Source organism: Scyliorhinus canicula, chromosome 15, assembly GCF_902713615.1.
Source record: "Scyliorhinus canicula chromosome 15, sScyCan1.1, whole genome shotgun sequence".
Taxonomy (NCBI): Eukaryota; Metazoa; Chordata; class Chondrichthyes; order Carcharhiniformes; family Scyliorhinidae; genus Scyliorhinus; species Scyliorhinus canicula.
The window spans coordinates 10,890,713-10,913,831 of record NC_052160.1 but is presented as its reverse complement, the minus strand read 5'-3'; the positions used below and the strand labels follow the sequence as shown (position 1 = coordinate 10,913,831).

Here is a 23,119-nt window from a genome sequence, read left to right as displayed (position 1 = left end):
CCTATGGTCATCTGGGACTATGGCGACTTTACTTTTACAGAAAAACTATTACGCAAGGTAATGACTCATGGGGTTGAAGGTAATACATTAGCATGGATAGATAATTGATTAGCAGACAGAAAACAAAAAGTAGGCATAAACATGGCATACACAAGTTGGCAGGCAGTAATTACTACCTGCAGTTACTGCAGGGATCAATGATGAGCTGTTAACAGTCTACATTCATGACTTAGACGAAGGGACTCAGGAGATTTGCTGATGTTGCAAAGTTACGTGTCAGTGTAAGCTGTGAGAAGGACACAAAGAGGCTGTAAATAGATAGAGACAGGTTAAGTGAGTGGGCAATAAGATAGATGGAGTATATGGGAACAGGTGAGGAATAATAGAAAAGCAGAATTATTTTAAATGGTGATAAGCTTTCAAAATGTTAATGATCAGAGAGGTGTGACATCCTCATAGAAGAAACACAGAAAGTTTGCATGCAGGTATAGTAACCAATTGGGAAACCAAACAGTATGTTTGCCTTTGCTGCAAGGAGGCTCTCGTACAAGAATAAGGAAGTCTTGATAAAATTGCACAGGGCTTTGGTGAGACTACACCGGCAGTACCGGGCGCAGTTTAGGTCTCCTTATCAAAAGGAAAGAAATACTTGACTTGGAGATAGAGCAACAAGGTTCACTAGATTGCTTCCTGGAATGAGAATGTTATGCTGTGATGAGTGGTTGAGCAGACTGGGCGTATAGTCTCTGGAGTAGAAGAGTAAATGGAGATTCTCTGGGGGCTTGGCAAGGCAAATGCTGAGAGGTTGTTTCCCCTCAGTGTAGAACTAGAAGGCTCAAGTTACAGGATCAATCATTGAAGACAGAAATGAGGAAGAATTTCTTCACTCGGAGGGCAGTGAATCATCGAATTCTCAAGCATCGAGCATATTCAAGGTTGAAGTTGATAGACTATTGGACTGTAGGGGAATCAAGGAAGTTGGGGATAGAATGGAGATGAGGTCAAAGATCAGCAAAGATTTTATTGAATGACGAAGCAGGTTGTTCTTTGCTTTCTGAACTTGTTTGGATTCCCCACTGCATTATGAACTTGGTATTTATCAACATCCCATTTTATTGCCTCATTTTTACCTCGGTCATAGTGAGCTCTAGATTAGGTTGTCTCTCCATTCCCCATTAGCCTGCGCCCAAACTATCTCATTCTTTTTTTAAAAAAAGTTTAGAGTACCCAATTATAATTTTTTTCCAATTAAGGGGCAATTTAGCATGGCCAATCCACCTACCCTGCACATCTTTGGGTTGTGAGGCCGAGACCCACGCAGACACGGGGAGAATGTGCAAACTCTACACGGACAGTGACCCGAGGCTGGAATCGAACCCGGGTCCTCAGCGCCGCAGTCCCAACCACGGTGCCAAATGCCGCCCTCATTCTTGATGACCCCCCACTGCCCAGTTACTATTTTACCCACCCAATCTTGGTTTCCAATTCTCCTGGGCCAGGTCACTTTCCAACTTCATGGAAAATCACCACCTTCCAGTTGCATAACTTCATATTAGATTGTTTCTTCTACCATTCCAAAACGGCTCTAAACCTAATGATATAGTATTTCTCCAGCACTAAAACATGTTTCACTTGCCCAACGTCTTGCCCTAAATTTTTAATTTATTACATTTTTCTATAGTATTATCGGGTATAATCAGGTATAGCAATGGCTATTTAACATCTTTTTTAAGTGATCAAAGATAGAAAAGTCATGTATTTCCGATATTAGAAAAATTTAAAAGGCACAGAGTGCATTCAATATTCCTTTGGTATTATCCTATTTGCCAAACTCCTCTAATTTTGATCCTTCATTCAAACAATAATGAAGAAAACATTCATGAACATACGTAACTTCATAAATATATATGTGAAAATGGGTCAAATCTAACCTTCCCCACTGAAAGCATATAATAATGTTCGTACCAAAAATGCCTCCAATTGTTCAGATTATTTCAGTTCATTATTTAATGTTTAAAATGATAATTTTTTAAAAATAAATTTAAAGCACTCAATTATTTTTGTTCCACTTATAGCGTGGCCAATCCACACACCCTGCACATATTTGAGTTGTGGGGATGAGACCCACGCAGACACGGGGAGAATGTGCAAACTCCACACCGACAGTGACTCGGGGCCGGGATCGAACCCGGGTCCTCGGTGCCATGAGGCAGCAGTGCTAACCACAGCGCCACCATGCCACCATAACATAATCATGTTGATGACAGAAGAGATGGGAAACTGAAACTGAGTGGGCGATAGAGCTTAGATTGTATCATCAACTGGAAAAGAAAACAAGGCAGTTTAAGTCAACATCAGAAACTGGAAATAAGCTCTTGCAATGAATTCCTGCCAGGCTTAAAACTGTCCTATTAACTTTTCTTTACAAAAATGTCAATGGTCTTTTCTGACAAATGTAGATATTAGTGATCATGTGCTCTGTGCTATTGGCATGTAATAGAATTTAGAGCGAAGGATGAATGATTGTGATGTAATTGCTGAATACTTATCGAGAAACAATCTATATGCTTATCTCTCTGACCTGTAGGTGTGCATCAGTCTCTTCCAGTGCTTTTTCCACTCTTTTCTTGACTTGGCTGAGAGCATGCGTCTCCATGATAATTTGGTCAAGTTCATGATCCAGCTCTGATTTCCAAAAGCTGATGTCCTGCACCCTCTCGCCAATGTTGTTGCTGGTGTCATTCTGCACTTTCCTGGTCAGCTGCGCCTTGTCCTGGATTAGTCTCGAGGTGTCCTCCCTGAGCTTCTCTGCATTGTGCCTGGAACAATTTGACTGCTTGTAGTTGTTGTGGTTGGACTCCACCCATTCCCCTGGGGTGTATCTGCTGAAAAGGGCAATCCGGTTGGAGGTACCCGGGGCGCACGGATCCATCGAAGGGCATGGATCTATCACCGAGCAAGGATTCACTACAGGGCAGTTTATTGGTGGTCGTGGGGTTATTGCCGGGCATGAGTGCATCACAGGATACGAAGGCACGGGGCAGTTGATGATGGGGCCTCCGCTGACTGATGGGCAGGAGGTCATTGGTGGATACGATGTCATCACCGGGTACTGCCGCCCACATAAATTCCTAGTATAAGGTCCAAGGGTGGTATTGACGCCTGCAACCTTGTAATAGGTGCTTGGTCTCCATGGCAAGTTGACACTACTGCACCTTGTTTCCACACCTGCTGTACAACATCTGCCATACATGGTGGTTACAGTTCCTATAAAATAAACGTTATCCTATTAGTTTGGGATAAATATCTATTTATGCAGATCTAAGACAGATTAAGGCAACTAAGCCTTCAAATAAAGAAGAGTGGGAGAGAAAGGGTCCTAGCAACGTCAAACTACAAAACGCTATGCAATATCTGGTCAACCCCGCTAAAGGTTAGTGCAACAGATCTTGACCACATCTAATTATAGTAATGACATAATACAGTTATCATAAAACTTTCTTACGACGCATTATGACACACGCAACATCATAAAGCTGGCTATTAAAAAGCAGCTCTCTAAATAACCAACATACGTTACTAACATTCTTGCAATTAGCCCAAGATCCGGTATTTAAAACGATGCCAGCTCTGGTCTATGGATGTGCTCTGCACCTATTGCAGGTGTATTTTTTTAAAATATAGATAGATGTCTCATTAATCACATTGCAAACACAAAAGGGGGGCGCCCGTGCCTCATAGCGAACCACTTCCGAGTTAACGGGCTTATTATAACCCCATGAGCTCACACGTCGAGGTAAACGGGAACGCTGCTGCATCCTCTATCCCCGCTCTACACAATGTGCTTGTGCCTGTGTGGGTCCCTCTCTCTCTCTCTCTATCTCTGCCCACTCAGTGCAGATGTGCTCTGCTTCGCCCGAGCAGAGCCCGGCGGTTGCCATGGACGCTGCAACATCCTCGACCTTAGCAACTGCAGCCAGCTGCAAAGGTTGGGAAGGGAGGCGGAGAGAAGGCAAGCCACGGGGTTCTCCCGGAATAAAAACAGGGCTTCTTCCCTACTCGAGAGTGCCAGGGTCCAGCTCACTCCTCCATGTTGACGCCTGCTGCTGCTGCTGGCTGCTGCTTGCAGCCTATGGGAAATGACTAGATTCTAATCCGATGATTGATGGAAGAGGGAGGGTGGGGGGTGTTTTTAGAGTGCACGGCATCCACACTTGCACACCAGCACACATTAAACCCCCATCTTCAATCTGAAGCTTTTTTCCAAGTGGTGGCAATGAGATCTGGAGGCACATTACAGAGTCTCAACCGATGCAATAGAAATACTTCTCCATCAAAGGTCCCTGGCTGCACTTCTTGTGAGTTATGACCTGCTCCCTATTAGGTGGAGGGGAAACACACACACACACACACAAACTACCGCCTCTTCAGCTTGGGGTGCTTTCCCGTCTACCCCACCCCCCCATGCTCCCACCCCCAAACCAATCTGACTGTCACCTCTCTCTCCCCCTCACTCATTCTGCTGTTGTCAGTGACTGCTGCTCCCACAGTTCAATTCAGAGTTCAATTAAAAAGCTGACCCCATCCCAGACTCCCTTGTAATGTGAAACTGCTCTATTCGCTTATAGGCAAGGGAGCCCCTGTTGAGGCAATGATCTCAAGCACCTTTATTTGCTCCGAGGGGACCAGTACAGAGACACAGGCTGAGTGCAAACTGTAAAAGTCATCTGTAACAGGACAAGAATCATTAAAATAAAATATGCAAATAAGGGTGCAGTGGAATAATAAAGTTCACAGGTGGTGGTCAGCATCATAGTTTTTTTTAAATAAAATTTTAAAGTAACCAATTTTTTTTCCAATTAAGGGGCAATTTTGCGTGGCCAATCTATCTATACTGCACGACTTTGGGTTGTGAAGGTGAGACCCACGCAGACACGGGGAGAACGTGCAAACTCCACACAGGCAGTGACCTGGGGCCAGGATTGAACCTGGGACCTCAGCGCTGTGAGGCAGTAGGGCTAAAAGTCGGCATCACAGTTGTGGAATGGGCAATCCTGTTTGCGTCAGTCAATATTTAGGCCTCCCCTGAGCTGCTAATTCACCTAATTTCCAGAATGTCAAGCAGTTCTGAACAATCACCCATTAACCTCTCATCAAATGATACTTTGGGGGGGGGGGGGGGGGGGGGGAACACACTTGCTATTACCTCATTCCTGCTGAAAAGAGAGACATATCGCAGAACCTTTTCATCTTGCTCTCATCAGGTCAAATTTCAAACAATCACAACGATTTATACTACAGCCGAAAAAGGCACTGATTGGTTGGCAAGCCGACTTTGATTGGCCAGCACATTGACTTTGGGAAAGCAACGGGGAAGTAAAGAGCTCTCCAGGCTTCCGGGAATTAAAAGAAAGGAACAAGCCTTGAACATATTCCATTTGTTTGCAGAGAATGCAATTTGAATATGTGCCACTTCCAGCGAGCAGAAATTAGCCATGTTACGAGCCTGACTGGTTATCTTAAATTAGTTGTTAGTGTAGCTATTACAGCACTCAGGATTGTGCAATTTCATTGTTTACCTCATTGCTTGTTACCTGGTGTCTTGGTCAGATAAAAGTTATGATATTAAGCTCACTTTTGGTGCCAGTGGAGCTAAGGGTTCAAACTACTGATTGCACTAGCTCCTGGTAATTAACCTTGGCCCGTTCTCTTCTTTCCCCATCACCTTTCAAATAGACAACCAACAAGAGCAACACCTCAGTGAGATTGATGGAGCTGCCATTTCCAAAACAGGCAAACCACAAACGTACTGAGATAAAATTATAAGAAGAGTTGTGAAAGATGGAGTCAGTTTGACCAGCAGATTACTGTGCAAGGTTTTGACACAATGAAAGAAAATGGATAGATGCAGATCAGAGTCCCAGGAATATCTCAAATTGCATATGAGATCAAGAACCCAAAGCTTTTGGGTGGCAGAAATACCCTTCCTAAAGCCTAACTAATTTGGGGATGGTTAGTTGGTTGAACCTTCACCACAGAAATGTATTGTGCCAGAGAATGGACATTCTGAGAATGTGTGTAATGTTTCTAGCTTTGCATGCAATACAATTTCAGTGTGAGCTTTGCCAGGTCCTGCATGACTATTCGGATCCAAATGGCAATTGCTTGACCTTGAAGTCTATGCCAATCTAGAGGGAGCTTTGATTGCTATGTCTGCAGGGCTCCCTATATGTCAGAGCCCTAATCTGACTGAACAATATGCCCAAATGGTCAGAGACTGTTGATTTTGAAGACTTAGGGTTTTGCTGTGTACCTTTTGATCTCCACTGACCTGGCATATTTGCGTTAGCGGACTCCAAATGTTTGTTAGAGGCACCACCAGTCAAACAAATTCAGTTATGGTTGGTCATAAACTGTATCAAGTCATATGTTTGGTGCATATGTCAGGACTGGAATAACTAAATGTTGTTGCTAATTAGATCCGGGAATTCCATATCCTCTGATGAAGAAATTACATAAAACTCCAACGATCTCTACTTATTAATATATCTTTTCTATGTATTTACCCCTCATGGGCTAAAATGATGAAGTGTCTATGGTTTTGTTATTCACGGTGGTGGAACACAGTGGTGGCATTTGCCAAGCTGAAGTGCTGTACATTGGTTGGTGTTTGAATGACTGCGCTCAAGGTCTAATGGTTCAGCCTCATCTTTAAGAATCCTGGGTGCCAGATTTATTATCTCTTAGCATTTTTGCAATAAATGTGGCCTAGCCACGGACGCCCATATTCCATGGAAAAAAAACCAAAATCCGTATGGACCCCAGTCCGAGTTAATGAATGCTTCCAAACACAGTTTCTCACAATTCGTGCTTTAACATGTCACGGCTACAGTCAAAGCAAAGGCTGCTGAAATTAATGCAGATTATCCAGGGTGACATTTAGTATCATCCATATGTCTTCCTTTGATGTGAAGCCCCAATTTGTGGCCATGGTAGACTTGTCATGTTGCTGTAGTCTTCTCTTAATGAAGCGTACATCTTCAATTCTTCCAAGAATTGTGTGTGCAAAGGCCATTCCTGACAGGTGGTTCTTTCCTCTGACGCTTCCGTGCTCTGTTCTCCTGCCTTTGCTTTTCCAGGTTCCGATTAATATTCCTCAGTTCTAATCTTCAGACACAGCCCCTTGCTCACAGGAATCGCTTGTCAGCTGATGTTAGATTTCAGTGCACATTTCTGCCTCCTCCCAGGGTTTAAGCAGATATTACAGGCCAGCCAGGCAATTTACCACTCTTGGTTTTCTGAATTGAAGCCTCTACTTTCTGGACCATCAGTGAATTTCAGCTGATGATGTAGTGGGGGTTTGGTTTTACCTGCTGCTTCTCCCAGAGCTTTGGAGGCCAGACAATCGACCATTGTATGTCCAGTCCCCAGCCACAGCTCCTGAACCCTGGCAGCTATGGCATTTTGCCCCCTGGATCCTATTGTTAGCAGAGTTCCCGTCTTCTTGGTGTTCTTACCTTCCAGGATACAACTCTTGACTTCTTGAGTGTTGGCATTGTTAGATATTCTGCAAAGTCAGCTCTCTCTAGCTCACATGTTCATCCTGGCCAGGTGTCATGACCCTTTGTAATGTGCAATGTGGTTATGAGACTGATTTCACCAATTGCTGCCTACTACACTCATCCTTGAGGTGTGAGGGGAGAGTATGCAGATGAGAGAACGGCAGCATCGAGGTAATGTTAATATTCTGATCAAGAGACCCAAACTAATGCTTCAGGCACATCAGATGGAGGAATTTCAATTCAATTAATTAGAATTTAAAAAACAAACTATTCATCAGTAGTGATAATAACTACCAGATTGCCTTAAAAACCCATCTGGTTCACTAAACCTTCTTCCTTACCTGGTCTGGCCTACATGTGACTCCACTCTCACAGTAATGTGGGTGACTCTTAACTGCCCTCTGAAATAGCCCAGCAAGCCATTCAGTCCAAGGGCAATTAGAAATGTGTGATAAATGCAGGCCTTGCCAGCGGCATTCATGTCCCAAGAATGAATGAAAAAAATATTGGTGGATGAGATCAAGCTGCAGGAATAATAGGCTGATGTAGTGTGGTAGGGACTGGACAAACCTTACAAGAATAGGAGGATAGCAAGCAAGCACATCAGTCCCCCGTGAAAGACTAAAAAGGTAAAGCATGGATAATATTGAACATCAGACAAAAAGCGGTGACAGAGGATGAAAGGAGACAGCAGAAGTAAATAGAGGAACAGAAACAGACATATCACAAACATATCAGAAAAGGAAAGAAGCTTGAAAGAAAACAGCTCTGCAGACTGAACATGAGAAATTATGTGGGAAAAAAACATTTAATTTTTCTAAATTGGCAAATTTTGGAACTGTATAAAAGAGAAGTGAACGAAAAATTAAATGGATTGAAAAAGAGAGAAGGAAAATCTAGAGCTAAATCTGATTAAGATACAGAATCATATACTGACCAGGTGTCTTACTAGTGTAAGTAGTCACTTATCAATTATGGCACTTTCAGAAGTGGAGATACTTCTCACATGCCATTGCTGACTATGATATACTATAGTTACGATACTTGCTACAAAGCTCAGTGCTGGGTAACACAAAACTTTATGATGTTATTTTACTATTATGATGTCACACACAATGGACTTTTTTTTTCTTAATCTCCACTTCAGACAATTGGTCAGATCAGCCATGGTCGAATTGAATGGGGAACCAGCCTCAAGGGACTGAATGGCCCATTCCTAGCCCTGATATCCCCTACAAAGGAAAAATAGAGGATGTGAGAAAGGGGATAACATTATTCTGCATCGGCGTGTGTGTCAGACATGCGATTCGGTTTAGTTAGTTTGTGTGTCACGCTCACAACATTACTCTTTTAAAAATAAATTTAGAGTATCCAATTTTTTTTTCCAATTAAGGGGCAATTTAGCGTGGCCAATCCACCTACTCTGCACATCTTTTGGGTTGTGGGGTCAGACCTGCGCAGACACAGGGAGGAAGTACAAACTCCACACGGACAGTGTCCCAGGGCCGGGATCGAACTTGGGACTCTTAGGCTGGCCTAGGGTGGCATGTCAGTCCACAACCTTGACTCATTCATTTTTCATTGGTTTGTTAAAAATCAATTTAAGTATTTCCCAAAAACACCTCGTAATATATTAAAAACTGGTAAGCCAGTAAAGTCCTTTCTTACACGATGGAATTTTAACATGTCCAAAGGCACTTCACAGGAGCATAATCAAAGAAAATCTGATATTAAGACAGATAAGGTGATATTAATACAAATGACCAAAACATGGTATTTTTTATGGAGCGTATTAACTTATGGAGCACAGTAGTTAGCACTGATCCCTCACGGCGACAGGGACCCGGTTCGATTCCGACACGGGTCACTATCCATGTGGAGTTTGTACGTTCTCCCCATGTCTGTGTGGGTTTCCTGCAGGTGCTCCGGTTTCCTCCCACAGTCCAAAGATGGGCAGGTTAGGTGGATTGGCTATGCAAAATTGGCCATAGGTGGAGTTATGGGGCCTAGATGTAGACTCAATGGGCCGAATGGCCTCCTTCTGCACTGAGTGATTCTATGATTCTATGATTAAAGAAGAAAAGAGGAAGGGAGGGGGAGAAATTTAATGAGGGCATTTCAGAGCTTTGGGCAGTTGATGCACAGTCAATGGTAGGTGATTAAAACTGGAAATGCTCACGTATCGGATGGCCTCATGTTTACATGGAATAGATTATGCGAGACCGAGCACGATTCCATTGTGTGCTGTAATGACTATGATTCTATGGCTCTAATAATCAAGACCAAAAGTAACAAAGATATGAATGAGGCTTCAGCATCAGATGAACTGATGCAGGGTTGGAGTTGGGTGATGTCATGGAGGTGAAAATAGACTGTCAGTGTAGTTGCGGATATTACCTGTTATGATCCTAGGGCAGACTCCCAGGTTTTTGGGAAGATCTAGTCAGTGACAAATAATGTTTTGTTTAAATAGACAAAGTTTGAGATTTAAGACATTTGTTCAAGGAATAAAGCCGGGTTCGAGCTCCTGCTGGGTGGTACCAGGTTGGAATCACGCCGGCGGAACTCGGCGGGAACTTGGCCAGTCAACCGGCACGCGTCAACCGCGCACGCACGACTGCCGACCGGAGAATCGCGTTCGGGCGACAGAGCGGCATGGCGGGAATTTCCAGCGTCACCGGCGATTCTCCGACCCGGTGCAGGCTCAGAGAATCCCGGCCCTTATCTCCAAAATTATCTCCAAAAGTCATTCCAATGCTGGTGGAATCAACAGTGCTTCACCTCACAGGGTTTCAATCTCAACTCCCATGGTTCCACTCCCCAGGATTCCTGAATATGCACTCGAGCACTAACTCACAAACGCACCTCAGTGCCTTGGCTGTGCCTAGCAGAACACTACTGCTCCAAATGGGAACCTTTCCCCCAATGGTCTGTCGCACGATGTCAGCAACCCTCTTAGATCTTCAGAGCTTCTCCTGAGTACTCTTCATTTAATGTCGGCCAACTGCAGCCCATCCTGCTTTGAGTCTCTTTCTCTGCTCCTATTTTCTGTCTTTAACTTTACTGGGACTTGTTCCCGTCCCTGTTCCCTGTCTGGGACTCTTCTTTTGGGGTGTTCTCCTGTCCTCTCGCCCTTTTGGACCACTCCCCTTTCCCTATCCCCTGTCTGAGACTCTTTGTTTCAAAGACGCTCCATTCCTGGTTACAGGACGTGGGTTTTCCTTCATGTACAGACGCGTTGGACCCAAAAAACTTTAAAATGCAGAACTGCGAATGTGAAGCCTGTGCATGCACAAAAACGTCCAGGACATGGAGCTCCCAAGTCCTGCTCTCAACACCAAGGTAAGTCTGGTTTTCCTAATGGTACTCAGAAGCTTATCATGACTTGCAATCAGTACGGACATCCCCGGAAATTTGCCAGAAAGAGGGATAGAGTCATTGGCTGCAAAATTGATTTTGTGCCAGGGACCAAATTCAACGGCTTTGATCTTGCCAGTATTTGAAATGTAGTCACTGTTGTTACATAGGCAAATATGTCAGTCACTTTATGCACAGCACGATCCAATAACCTATAAAGTGATAATGATCAGTGTTTTTTGAGAGCGTTGAACAAGAATGTCATGTCCCTAAGAGATCATAAACTGTTTAAATCAAACCTTACCTCCTTCCTTAATTAAAAAAATGGACTTTGTTGAACCAAAATATGGCTGCCACTGGTCACATGATTCAGAATTTGGCTACAGATTCTGGAAATGTCCGACAACAGTTACAGGACAAATGCTAAACCCTCATCCTTGCAGAATCTCACACGCGTATTGTGTGGGCACATTACAATCAATGGAACCAAAACCAGCAGTCAATTTATACCCCGGACCGAACCTGTAAGAAAGGGAGAGCCATGAAAACTCATTACGCTAATATATATCTGCTAAGGTGAACAATGGATTTTGACCAGAGGCTTAGAAACTGCTTGTTAGCCTGCAACTGACTAATGGGCAATGTCACATGCTTTTTGCTTCTGAAAGCTTGGGAAAGTTTTAATATGATATTAATATTATATTTCTAGACTGGAAACATTCAGATTGCAACCATCACAGCAGGGACTCCAGGCTGATCAACAGCCTGCATCAAGTCTAAACCTCCTCAAAGTCTTTTTCTCTGGAGGATTCCTGCCTTCTCTTGCAGAACAGTCCAAGTCTCCGTGTACCGACCTCATTTGCTGCATCACTGTTAACTTTAAAGGAATTCTGCAATTCCTGCTTCAGCTAATTGAACCCACCTGCACTGTAACTCCTCCATGAAGGAACACTCACTGGAATCGGACTTTCTGATTTGGCAATCACGTGAACTGATATAGATATCTGAGTTTTTTCCTTTGAAGTTATTCATAGTTGTAAGAACTCCTCATTCCTGTCTTCTCAAAATGTGCTTGTGTGTGCGAAGTTACAACCAACCCCGGATTTGAATGTATGAATAAACAATACTTCTGATTTAACCCTAAAGAGAGTTTTCTGCCAGAGGAGGCAGTGGTCTGTCATTGGCCTAGTAATCTAGCGATTGAGGGTAATGTCCTGGGTCCCAGGTTTGAATCCCACCGTGAAAATCTGGACTTAAAAGTCTAATGATGGCCACAGAAGCATTGTCGATTGTGGTAAAACCCTACCTGGTTCACTAATGTCCTTTAGGGAAGGAAAACTGCCCTCTTAACCTGATCTGACCCCCAGATCCGCAGAAATGTGGTTGGCTCCTAATTGCTCCCTCAAGGAAAATTAGGGATGAACAATAAATACTGGCCCGGCCAGAGACAGCCACCCCCCATGAAAGAATTGAAAATCAAATCTTCAGATTCAGAGGTGAGATTTCTATTTATAGAATCATAGAATCCCTGCAGTGCAGAAGGTGGTCATTTGGCCCATCGAATCTGCACTGACCCTCCGAAAGAGCACTCTACCTAGGCCCCCCTCCCCACTCTATCCCCATAATGCCACATAACCTTTGAATATTAGACAATTTAGCATGGCCAATACACCTAAACCTGCACAGCTTTGGACGCGTGAGGAAACCGGACCATCAGGAGGAAACCCACGCAGACACGGGGAGAACGTGTAAACTCCACACAGTCACCCAAGGCAGGAATCGAACCCTCCAATATTTAACCCTTCACAGTCAAAGTTCTGTCCTTGTCACGATCTCTGAAATAACCCCAGTCAAAATCAATGACATCCAATGTGGCTATGATCGTGATGCATTAACCTTCCCGACCCTTTTTGACCTCTTTGCAACCTTTGATACGTTGACACTTTGACAGACACAAAGGGAAGTCATTAGCTGCATGGACACCTGCAGCTACCATGAAGATCAGGCTGGAACATCCAGTGGGAATAATAGCCAGCTGTGGCCTGAGATTTGATTGACATCTTTGACAAAGATGTGCAGGTTTGGTGGATGGGCCATGCCAAATTGCCCCATAGTGTCTTAAGGTTAGGTGGGGCTAGGGGGATAGGACGGGGGATTGGGCCTAAGTAGGGATGCTCTTTCGGAGGGTTGGTGCAGATTCGATGGGCTGAATGGCTTCCCTCTGCACTGTAGGGATTCTATGATTCACCTCCTTGCAATCATAGTGCAGGGTTAATCTAATGGAATAATGGTGTAGGGTACCACAGGGGAGTTCCATCCTCAGAAGCAGCAACAACTAAACAAGTCAAATGCTAGGCTGTCAATTCAGTGCAGACTGAATTCTGCACTTTCACTTCCTTTCATGCTTGCCTGTCTTTTAGTCGCCTACACCTATAACCTTGGCAAAAACTAGTAATAGTTTAGTTATTAGTGTCTAATAATACTATCAGTGTTAATAGTGTTTGTGGTGGTATGATTAGCATAGCTGCCTGCCATTGGTGCAGAACACCGGCTTACCATTGGCCCTGGTCGGTCATGTGCCTCTCGACCGGTTGGTTGAGACCAGTCATGTGACGGCTCCCCGATTGGTTGAGAAGCTGAGTTAACCCCGCCTCCAGGGCGGGGTATAAATACCCAGTACTCCCGGCGGTCGTCCTCCTGTAATCGACCGCAGGGCTTAACATCTAGTATATTAAAGCCATACTTTTGTTCAGCAACTCGTCTCGCGTATAATTGATGGTACATCAATTTAATATACTAGAAATTTGAAGATGGAGCTCCGCATCAGCCCGCAAACTCCGAACGCATCGGCAATCTTCAAGCATTGGCTGCTGTGTTTCCATAGCTATCTGGCGACTGCAAGCAGCCCCCCCACCATGGCACAGAAACTTCATATTCTCCATTCCAGCGTGGGCATGGCAGCCTACGCGATGATAGAGGAAGAAAAGGAATATGACGTGGCCATGGATACACTAGAAGGACAATTTCTTAAGCCGGTAAACCGAGTGTACGCCCGACATCTGATGGCTACCAGACAACAGTTCCCCGGTGAGTCCTTAGACGATTTTTACCGGGCCCTCGCTGTCCTGGGGAGGAATTGCGCCTGCCTCCAAGTTTCAGCCACTTATCACATGGAACTTTTAATCAGAGATGCTTACGTGGCTGGGATGCAGTCCGCCAGCGGCTGCTGGAAAAAGACGACCTCAGCCTAACTGAGGCACGGACTCTCTCCACCTCCTTGGAGGTCGCCGACTTAAACGCCCGAGCCTATGTCCCCAGCCACGCTGCAGCGCCCTGGGCCTCCTGGCACGCTTCCCCACCGCCATCCGCCGCTCCCGACCCCCCTCAGGCCTGCGCCGCTGGACACCCCGACAAGTCCGCGGGGCCCCGCTGGTATTTCTGTGGGCTTGCCAAACACCCCCGCCAGCGCTGCCCGGCCCGCTCCGCCCTTTGTAAGAGCTGCGGGAAGAAGGGCCATTTTTCGACGGTCTGCCAGGCCAAATCGGTCGATGCTGTGCCGTGCAGCGACCGGGGATCTCCTCCTCCGGGCCCTTCCGGGCCCTTCCAGCGCACCGCGTCAATCTGTTCCCCACACCCCCCCCCCCCCCCCTCCACCCCCCACCGCCGGGCCCCTGCGGTGGCGGATCGAGTTGTCCACGTACAACTACGATATCTTGTATCGTCCTGGGAAGCTCAGTGAGCCTCCTGATGCCCTGGCCCGCGGTACCTGCACCAGCGCGCAGATAGACCGCCTCCGCTCTCTCTACGCGGACCTCTGCCATCCAGGGGTGACCGTTTCTATCATTTCATAAAGACCCGCAACCTGCGCTACTCCATCGAGGAAGTCAAGACAGTAACCCATGACTGCTACATCTGCGCAGAGTGAAAACCACATTTCTACCACCCCGAGAGCACGCATCTGATCAAAGCATCCCGCCTCCAAGTTTCAGCCACTGATCACATGGAACTTTTAATCAGAGATGCTTACGTGGCTGGGATGCAGTCCGCCGCAATCCGCCAGCGGCTTCAGGCAAGAGGCTTGCTAGAGGCAAGGGGCCCCTTCCCTCTAGCAACCGCTACATTTACTTCCTGACGGTGATCGATGAATATTCCCGCTTCCCCTTCGCCATTCCCTGCCCCGACATGACCACATCGACCGTCATTAAGGCCCTCCTCTCCATCTTCTCCCTGTTCGGCTACCCCGCGTACATACATAGCGATCGGGGGTCCTCCTTTATAAGCGACGAGCTGCGTCAATTCCTGCTCAGCAGGGGCATAGCCTCTAGCAGGACGACCAGCTATAACCCCCGGGGTAACGGACAGGTCGAGCGGGAGAATGGTACCATCTGGAAGACCATCCTACTGGCCCTCCAGTCCAGAGATCTCCCTATTTCCCGATGGCAAGAGGTTATCCCCGATGCCCGACATTCCATCCGCTCACTCCTCTGTACAACAACCAATCAAACACCTCATGAACGTCATCTTGTTTTCCCCAGGAAGTCGTCCTCCGGAGTCGTCCTCTGGATCCCCTCTCCCGACGTGGCTGCCCGCCCCTGGACCCATCTTGCTCCGGAAGCATGTGCGGGTGCACAAGTCCGACCCGTTGGTGGAACAAGTCCAGTTACTCCACGCTAACCGTGAAGTGCAGAAGTTGGGAACATAGGCTGTCAGGGAAGGACACAAGTGAAATGTGGAACTTGTTCAAGGAACAGATACTGCGTGTCTTTGATATGTATGTCCCTGTCAGGCAGGGAAGAGATGGTCGAGTGAGGGAACCATGGTTGACAAGAGAGGTTGAATGTCTTGTTAAGAGGAAGAAGGAGACTTACATAAGGCTGAAGAAACAAGGTTCAGACAGGGCGCTGGAGGGATACAAGATAGCCAGGAGGGAACTGAAGAAAGGGATTAGGAGAGCTAAGAGAGGGCATGAAAAATCTTTGGCAGGTAGGATCAAGGAAACCCCCAAGGCCTTTTACACATATGTGAGAAATATGAGAATGACTAGAGCGAGGGTAGGTCCGATCAAGGACAGTAGCGGGAGATTGTGTATTGAGTCTGAAGAGATAGGAGAGGTCTTGAACAAGTATTTTTCTTCAGTATTTACAAACGAGAGGGGCCATATTGTTGGAGAGGACAGTGTGAAAGAGACGGATAAACTCGAGGAGATACTTGTCAGGAAGGAAGATGTGTTGCGCGTTTTGAAAAACTTGAGGATAGACAAGTCCCCCAGGCCTGACGGGATATATCCAAGGATTCTATGGGAAGCAAGAAATGAAATTGCAGAGCCGTTGGCAATGATCTTTTCGTCCTCGCTGTCAACAGGGGTGATACCAGAGGATTGGAGAGTGGTGAATGTCGTGCCCCTGTTCAAAAAAGGGAATAGGGATAACCCTGGGAATTACAGGCCAGTTAGTCTTACTTCGGTGGTAGGCAAAGTAATGGAAAGGGTACTGAGGGATAGGATTTCTGAGCATCTGGAAAGGCACTGCTTGATTAGGGATAGTCAGCACGGATTTGTGAGGGGTAGGTCTTGCCTTACAAGTCTTATTGACTTATTTGAGGAGGTGACCAAGCATGTGGATGAAGGTAAAGCAGTGGATGTAGTGTACATGGATTTTAGTAAGGCATTTGATAAGGTTCCCCATGGTAGGCTTATGCAGAAAGTAAGGAGGCATGGGATAGTGGTAAATTTGGCCAGTTGGATAACAAACTGGCTAACCGATAGAAGACAGAGAGTGGTGGTGGATAGCAAATATTCAGCCTGGAGCCCAGTTATCAGTGGCGTACCGCAGGGATCAGTTCTGGGTCCTCTGCTCTTTGTGATTTTCATTAACGACTTGGATGAGGGAGTTGAAGGGTGGGTCAGTAAATTTGCAGATGATACGAAGATTGATGGAGTTGTGGATAGTGAGGAGGGCTGTTGTCGGCTTCAAAGAGACATAGATAGAATGCAGAGCTGGGCTGAGAAGTGGCAGATGGAGTTTAACCCTGACAAGTGTGAGGTTGTCCATTTTGGAAGGACAAATATGAATGCAGAATACAGGGTTAACGGTAGGGTTCTTGGCAATGTGGAGGAGCAGAGCGATCTTGGGGTCTAGGTTCATAGATCTTTGAAAGTTGCCACTCAAGTGGATAGAGCTGTGAAGAAGGCCTATGGTGTGCTAGCGTTCATTAGCAGAGGGATTGAATTTAAGAGCCGTGAGGTGATGATGCAGCTGTACAAAACCTTGGTCAGGCCACATTTGGAGTACTGTGTGCAGTTCTGGTTGCCTCGTTTTAGGAAGGATGTGGAAGTTTTGGAAAAGGTGCAAAGGAGATTTACCAGGATGTTGCCTGGAATGGAGAGTAAGTCATACGAGGAAAGGTTGAGGGTGCTAGGCCTTTTCTCATTAGGACGGAGAAGGATGAGGGGCGACTTGATAGAGGTTTGTAAGATGATTAGGGGAACAGATAGAGTAAACAGTCAGAGACTTTTCCCCCGGGTGGAACACACCATTACAAGGGGACATAAATTTATGGTAAATGGTGGAAGATATAGAGGGGATGTCAGAGGTAGGTTCTTTACCCAGAGAGTAGTGGGGGCATGGAAGGCACTGCCTGTGGAAGTAGTTGAGTCGGAAATGTTAGGGACCTTCAAGCGGCTATTGGATAGGTACATGGATTAGGGTAGAATGATGGAGTGTAGGTTAACTTCTTAAGGGCAGCACGGTAGCATTGTGGATAGCACAATTGCTTCACAGCTCCAGGGTACCAAGTTCGATTTCAACTTGGGTCACTGTCTGTGTGGAGTCTGCACATCCTCCACGTGTGTGCGTGGGTTTCCTCCGGGTACTCCGGTTTCCTCCCACAGTCCAAAGATGTGCAGGTTGGGTGGATTGGCCATGAAAAATTGTCCAAAATTCTATGATTAACCTAGGACAAAAGTTCGGCGCAACATCGTGGGCCGAAGGGCCTGTTCTGTGCTATTTCTCTATCTATCTAACCTGCAGTATGCGTACGTGGAGTACCCCGACGGTTGGCAGGACATGGTCTCCCTCCGGGACCTGGCACCCGCCGGCATGCGGCCTTCCCCCCCTTCACCACAGAAGCCCCCACTGCCCCTTTTCCTCCAGCGCCCCACCCAGGCCACCCCTTCCCCATCCATGGCGTCTCCACCACCAGCCCGGGGTACGGAGACAGTTCAAGGACCATCGCTCCCGGAGTCCAGGACATCAGCTGAACCACCACCATCGGCTGAACCAACGTCACCAACTCCCCTGCGGCGGTCTGCCAGGCCGTCACGGGCAACGAAAAGGCTGATCGAGTCCATTTAACTTCAACACCACCATGGACCTTGTATGGACACTATGTACTGTTGCTAAATGTCTGGGCCAGTGGGAAGCCAAGGATACATTTTATTTCTCCTTGCTACTCATACCACCAGTTCTCCCCCCCCCCCCCCCTCCCCCCCAGCTCTTGTTGACACCCCCCCCCCCGGGTTCTTTCTCCGCTAGGGATGAATGTGGTGGTATGATTAGCATAGCTGCCTGCCATTGGTGCAGAACACCGGCTTACCATTGGCCCTGGTCGGTCATGTGCCTCTCGATCGGTTGGTTGAGACCAGTCATGTGACGACTCCGCGATTGGTTGAGAGGCTGAGTTAACCCCGCCTCCAGGGCGGGGTATAAATACCCAGTACTCCCGGTGGTCGTCCTTCTACTGTAATCGACCGCAGGGCTAACATCTAGTATATTAAAGCCATACTTTTGTTCAGCAACTCGTCTCGCGTTCAATTGATGGTACATCAGTGTTTGAATCCTTCACAGGTCTCCAAATGCCTTCAGAATTGTTGTGCTTCAATTGGGATAGGGGCTGTGATTGGGACAGGCTCCATTAATTCCCCTCATCCCATTAAGTTTAATTTATATGCAATTTTCGGTCTCACTATTAAGTGAGCAATTTACACCGAAAACTACACAAATGAAAGACTTTTGCAAAATGGATGTAAACATCTCACTTTCAATTAAGACCAGTTACCTTTCGAGTCTAAACCATTGCTATAACAGATAACCTAAGCCCCAGTGTTTTGGTGACCTCTTGTCGCTCGACTTCCTTAGAGAATGAGAGCACGAGAGTGATGGTCATTTGATCAGCTGCCTTTGACATGATCCTCCATTTTACTAACCCACAAGGCTAAACTTCCCCTAAAACTCTGCCTACTCTCAGTCTCAACTCACTTCTTTCTCTCGTTTCTTTCCTATCATGTCCTCTGTGAGTTCAGCTAGTCCTTGAGGCCCATGTCCTTCTCCCTCGGCCCTATCTCCACTAAGTTACTAATTACCCAACATTCCTCTCCTGGCCTCCCAGTTAGCCAATACTGTTGAAGGTTCTCTCTCTTCATTGTTCTTCTCGCCTTTAAATCCACCTTCATCACCCTTCTCCTCAAAAAAACAACCCCTGAACCCCCCGTGCTTGCAAACTATCATCCCATCTCCAACTTCATTTTCCTCTCCAGAGTTCTTAACTATGTTTCCGCCAACGCTAGAATTGTGCCACCACTAAACACATCTTCCTTCACTCCCCCTCTGTCAGCATTCCACTGGGACCACTCCATCTGTCACACCCTGCCCCACTTCGCCATCGCCCCAACCCTTCATCTCCTCCCCAGAGCACCTTGCCTTGTAACCGCAGAAGGTGCAACACCTGCCTCTACCTTCTCCCTCCTTACTGTTCAAGGCCCCAAACACTCCTTTCAGATTAAGCAGCGTTCCATTTGGATTTCCTTCAATTTGACTTATCGTATTCGCTGCTCCCAATGCCGTCCCCTCTACATTGAGGAGACTAAACGCAGACTGGGTGACCGCTTTGCCGAACACGTTCGCTCTGTCAGCAAGCAGGACCCCCAACCTTCCTGTCACTTCCCATTTCAACTCAGCATCTAGATCTCATGGCCACATGTCTGCCCTCAGCCTGCTGCAATGCTCCAGTGAAGCCCAACACAAGTTGGAGGAACAACACCTCATCTTCCGATTAGGCACTTTACAACCTTCTGGACTCAATATTAAATTCAACAACTTTAGATTGTGACATCTTCCCTCCATCTTGACCCCCTTTTTGATTCAACACAATCCCACCACTCTCCACATGGTCATCTGTCCCATGTTTATCGGTTTTGTTTCCACTGAGCATTGATCTTTGCCCTCCCATTAACACATTCTGCTATCTTACCTTAATACCACTATTAGCACCTCTTCAGTCATAATTCCACCATTAACACCCACTTTGTCTTGTGTCCATGACATTTTGTCAATCTCTCCTTAGCTCCATTCTATCCCTGACCTTCCATTCTGCCCCATTCCCTCTCCAAACGTATAATTCATCATATGTCTATACTTCTTCAGTTCTGTTTCTCTCTCCACAGATGTTGCCAGACCTGCTGAATCTGTCAAGCATTTTCTTTTTTTAAAGTATTTTGATTAAGGTTTCGCAGAACTTTTCATAATAAAACAGTAGTAACCATAATAACTAAACAAACTAGAGTGAACATTAACATAGTGCAAAAAGAGAATGTACAATAACAATTAAATAGACACAGTAAGAAATCTTACAACACCAGGTTAAAGTCCAACATGTTTGTTTCAAACACTAGCTTTTGGAGCACAGTAAGAAGTCTTACAATACCAGGTTAAAGTCCAACAGGTTTGATTCAAACACAAATTCAAACACGCGCTTTCGGAGCGCAGCTCCTTCCTCAGGTGAATCACCTGAGGAAGGAGATGAGATGCGCTCCGAAAGCTCGTGTTTGAATCAAACCTGTTGGACTTTAGCCTGGTGTTGTAAGACTTCTTACTGTGCTCACCCCAGTCCAACGCCGGCATCTCCACATCATAGCTTTTGGAGCACTGCTCCTTCCTCAGGTGAATTAAATAGACATTACCCCACGCAACCCAGTCTTCCCACACCATCCCAATGAAGCACTCACCACCCCCGCCAACCCCCACCCCCCCAACACCCCCTCCCCACCCATCCACGGATTACTGCTGCTGCTGACATTTTAATTTTCCCCAAGAAAGTCGACAAACGGCTGCCACCTCCGAGAGAACCCTACCGTAGGCCATCTTAAGGCAAACTTTATTTTCTCAAGGCTTAGAAACCCAGCCATGTCGGTAACTCAAGTCTCTACACTCGGGGGCTTCAAGTCCCTCCACATTAATAAAATCCGTCTCCAGGCTACTCGGGAGGCCAAGGCCAAGACGTCGGCCTCTTTCGCCCCCTGAACTCCCAGGTCTTCAACACTCCAAAGATCGCCACCTCTGGATTTGGCCCCACCCGTGTGTTAAGCACCTTGGACATTGCCCTCGCGAACCCTTGCCAGAACACTCTAAGCTCCGGGCATGCCCAAAACATATGGACAGGGTTTGCAGGGCTGCCCTTGCACCTCATACAACTGTCTTCTACCCCAAAAAACTTGCTCATTCTCGCTGCCGTCATGTGTGCGCGGTGGACCACCTTAAATTGAATTAGACTGAGCCTGGTGCATGACGAGGAGGAATTAACCCAGGACCTCTGTCCATAGACCCGCTTCCAACTCCTCACCTAGCTCCTCCTCCCACTTGCCCTTGACCTCCTCCACCGGGGTTTCCACCACCTCCTGTAGTTCCTGGTAGATATCCAACACCTTCCCCTCCCCCACCCAGGTGCCGGAAACGACCCTGTCCTGTATCCTCAGTGGCGGCAGCGTCGGAAAGGCCACTACCTGTTTTTTTCAGGAAGGCTCGTGCTTGCAGATATTTAAAGGTGTTTCCTGGCGGCAGATTAAATTTGTTATCAAGCATTTTCTGTTTTAATTCCACAAATATGTTGTCTCTCAAATCCATTCCTGTCTTTCACGGAATTCCATATTTGAATCCCTTCAATCCGGTTCCTCCCCTGCCACAATAATGTTGTTTTTAGCCTAACTTCACACCCATATGATGTTATATTACTCCTAGGGCAATAGCCAGGGAGGGGGTCAAAGGTAAATGTCCTCTCCTCCCCCTTCTCAATCTGTTTGACACGGGTGACCAAACCTCCATTGCCTCTCCACTGGGACTGTTCCCACCTGGTTCCATTGTTATCAATCCAATCATAGCCAAAGAATCAGTTGCAATGGCTTTTTTTCATTGCTCCTGCACTGTTATCTCTGGCGCCCCCCAAGGATCTATCCTTGATGCCCCCCCCCCCCCCCCCACTTTCAATTTCTTATGTATATGCTGCCCCTCAGTGACATTATCCAAAAGCACAGCATTAACTGTCATGTATGCTGATCATGCCATCTCCACCTCACCAGTACCTCCTTTGACTCGCCAGCATTTGCTAAATTATCAGACTGCTTTTTCAATATCCAATACTGCACAACTGGATATTTACTTCAATTAAATGTTGGAAATACTGAAGCCATTGTTGTTACTACCCCCTCCAAACTCACTTTTTTGGCTACCACCTTTCTCCCTCTTTCTTGAAATAGTCTGAAACTAAACCAGTCGGTTGGCAGCTTTGGTATCTGATCTGATTCTGGGATGGGATTCCACTGACATAGTCACATCATCACTAAGCTTGTCAATTTCCACCTCCATATCATTGTACAACTTCTGTCAAACTCTCATTCATCCCTTGGTTACCTCTAGAATTGATTATCCAATGTATGACTAGCTGGTCTTACATATTCTATCCCGTGTAAACCCAAAGTCATCCAAATCTCTGCTGCCAGGAATTGTCAAGGGAAGGGCACCATGGTGGAAGAGTGGGGGTGAGCCCTGCTGCCTCACAGCAGCAGGGACCCAGGCTCAATTCCGGCCTTGGGTTGACTGTGTGGAGTTTGCATGTTCTGCCGTGTCAGTGTGGGTTTCCTCCGGGTGCTCCGGTTTCTTCTCCCAGTCCAAGGGTGTGCAAAGGGGCTGGTTTAGCACAGTGGGTAAACAGCTGGCTTGTAATGCAGAACAAGGCAGCAGCCCGGGTTCAATTTCCGTACCGGCCTCCCTGAACAGGCGCCAGAATGTGGCGACCAGGGGCTTTTCACAGTAACTTAATTGAAGCCTACTTATGACAATGGGCGATTATTATTATTATTATTAAAGGTGTACAGGTTAGGTGGATTGGCAATGCTAAATTGCCCCTTAGTGCCTGGAAATGTTCAGGGTAGG

At 46.5% G+C, this 23,119-nt stretch overlaps 1 protein-coding gene across 6 annotated transcripts in view; it reads right to left on the bottom strand.

Moving 5' to 3' along the window:
- Window positions 1-23,119, bottom strand: part of LOC119978736 (tektin-3-like) — a 104,555-nt gene that overhangs the window by 50,776 nt on the left and 30,660 nt on the right. Inside the window, exons 1-2 of one of the 6 annotated variants that reach the window (XM_038820569.1) lie at window positions 8,500-8,582; window positions 2,582-3,267 (exon numbers count right to left, since the gene is read on the bottom strand). In XM_038820569.1, the coding sequence (XP_038676497.1) occupies window positions 2,582-3,253 (672 nt within the window). In that variant the 5' untranslated portion in view covers window positions 3,254-3,267; window positions 8,500-8,582. Of the gene's footprint in view, window positions 1-2,581; window positions 3,268-3,584; window positions 3,764-3,788; window positions 3,971-4,059; window positions 4,134-5,206; window positions 5,409-8,499; window positions 8,583-23,119 lie in introns of those variants that run through there. The other 5 variants (XM_038820573.1, XM_038820571.1, XM_038820572.1 and 2 more) reach the window with 5 other exon arrangements.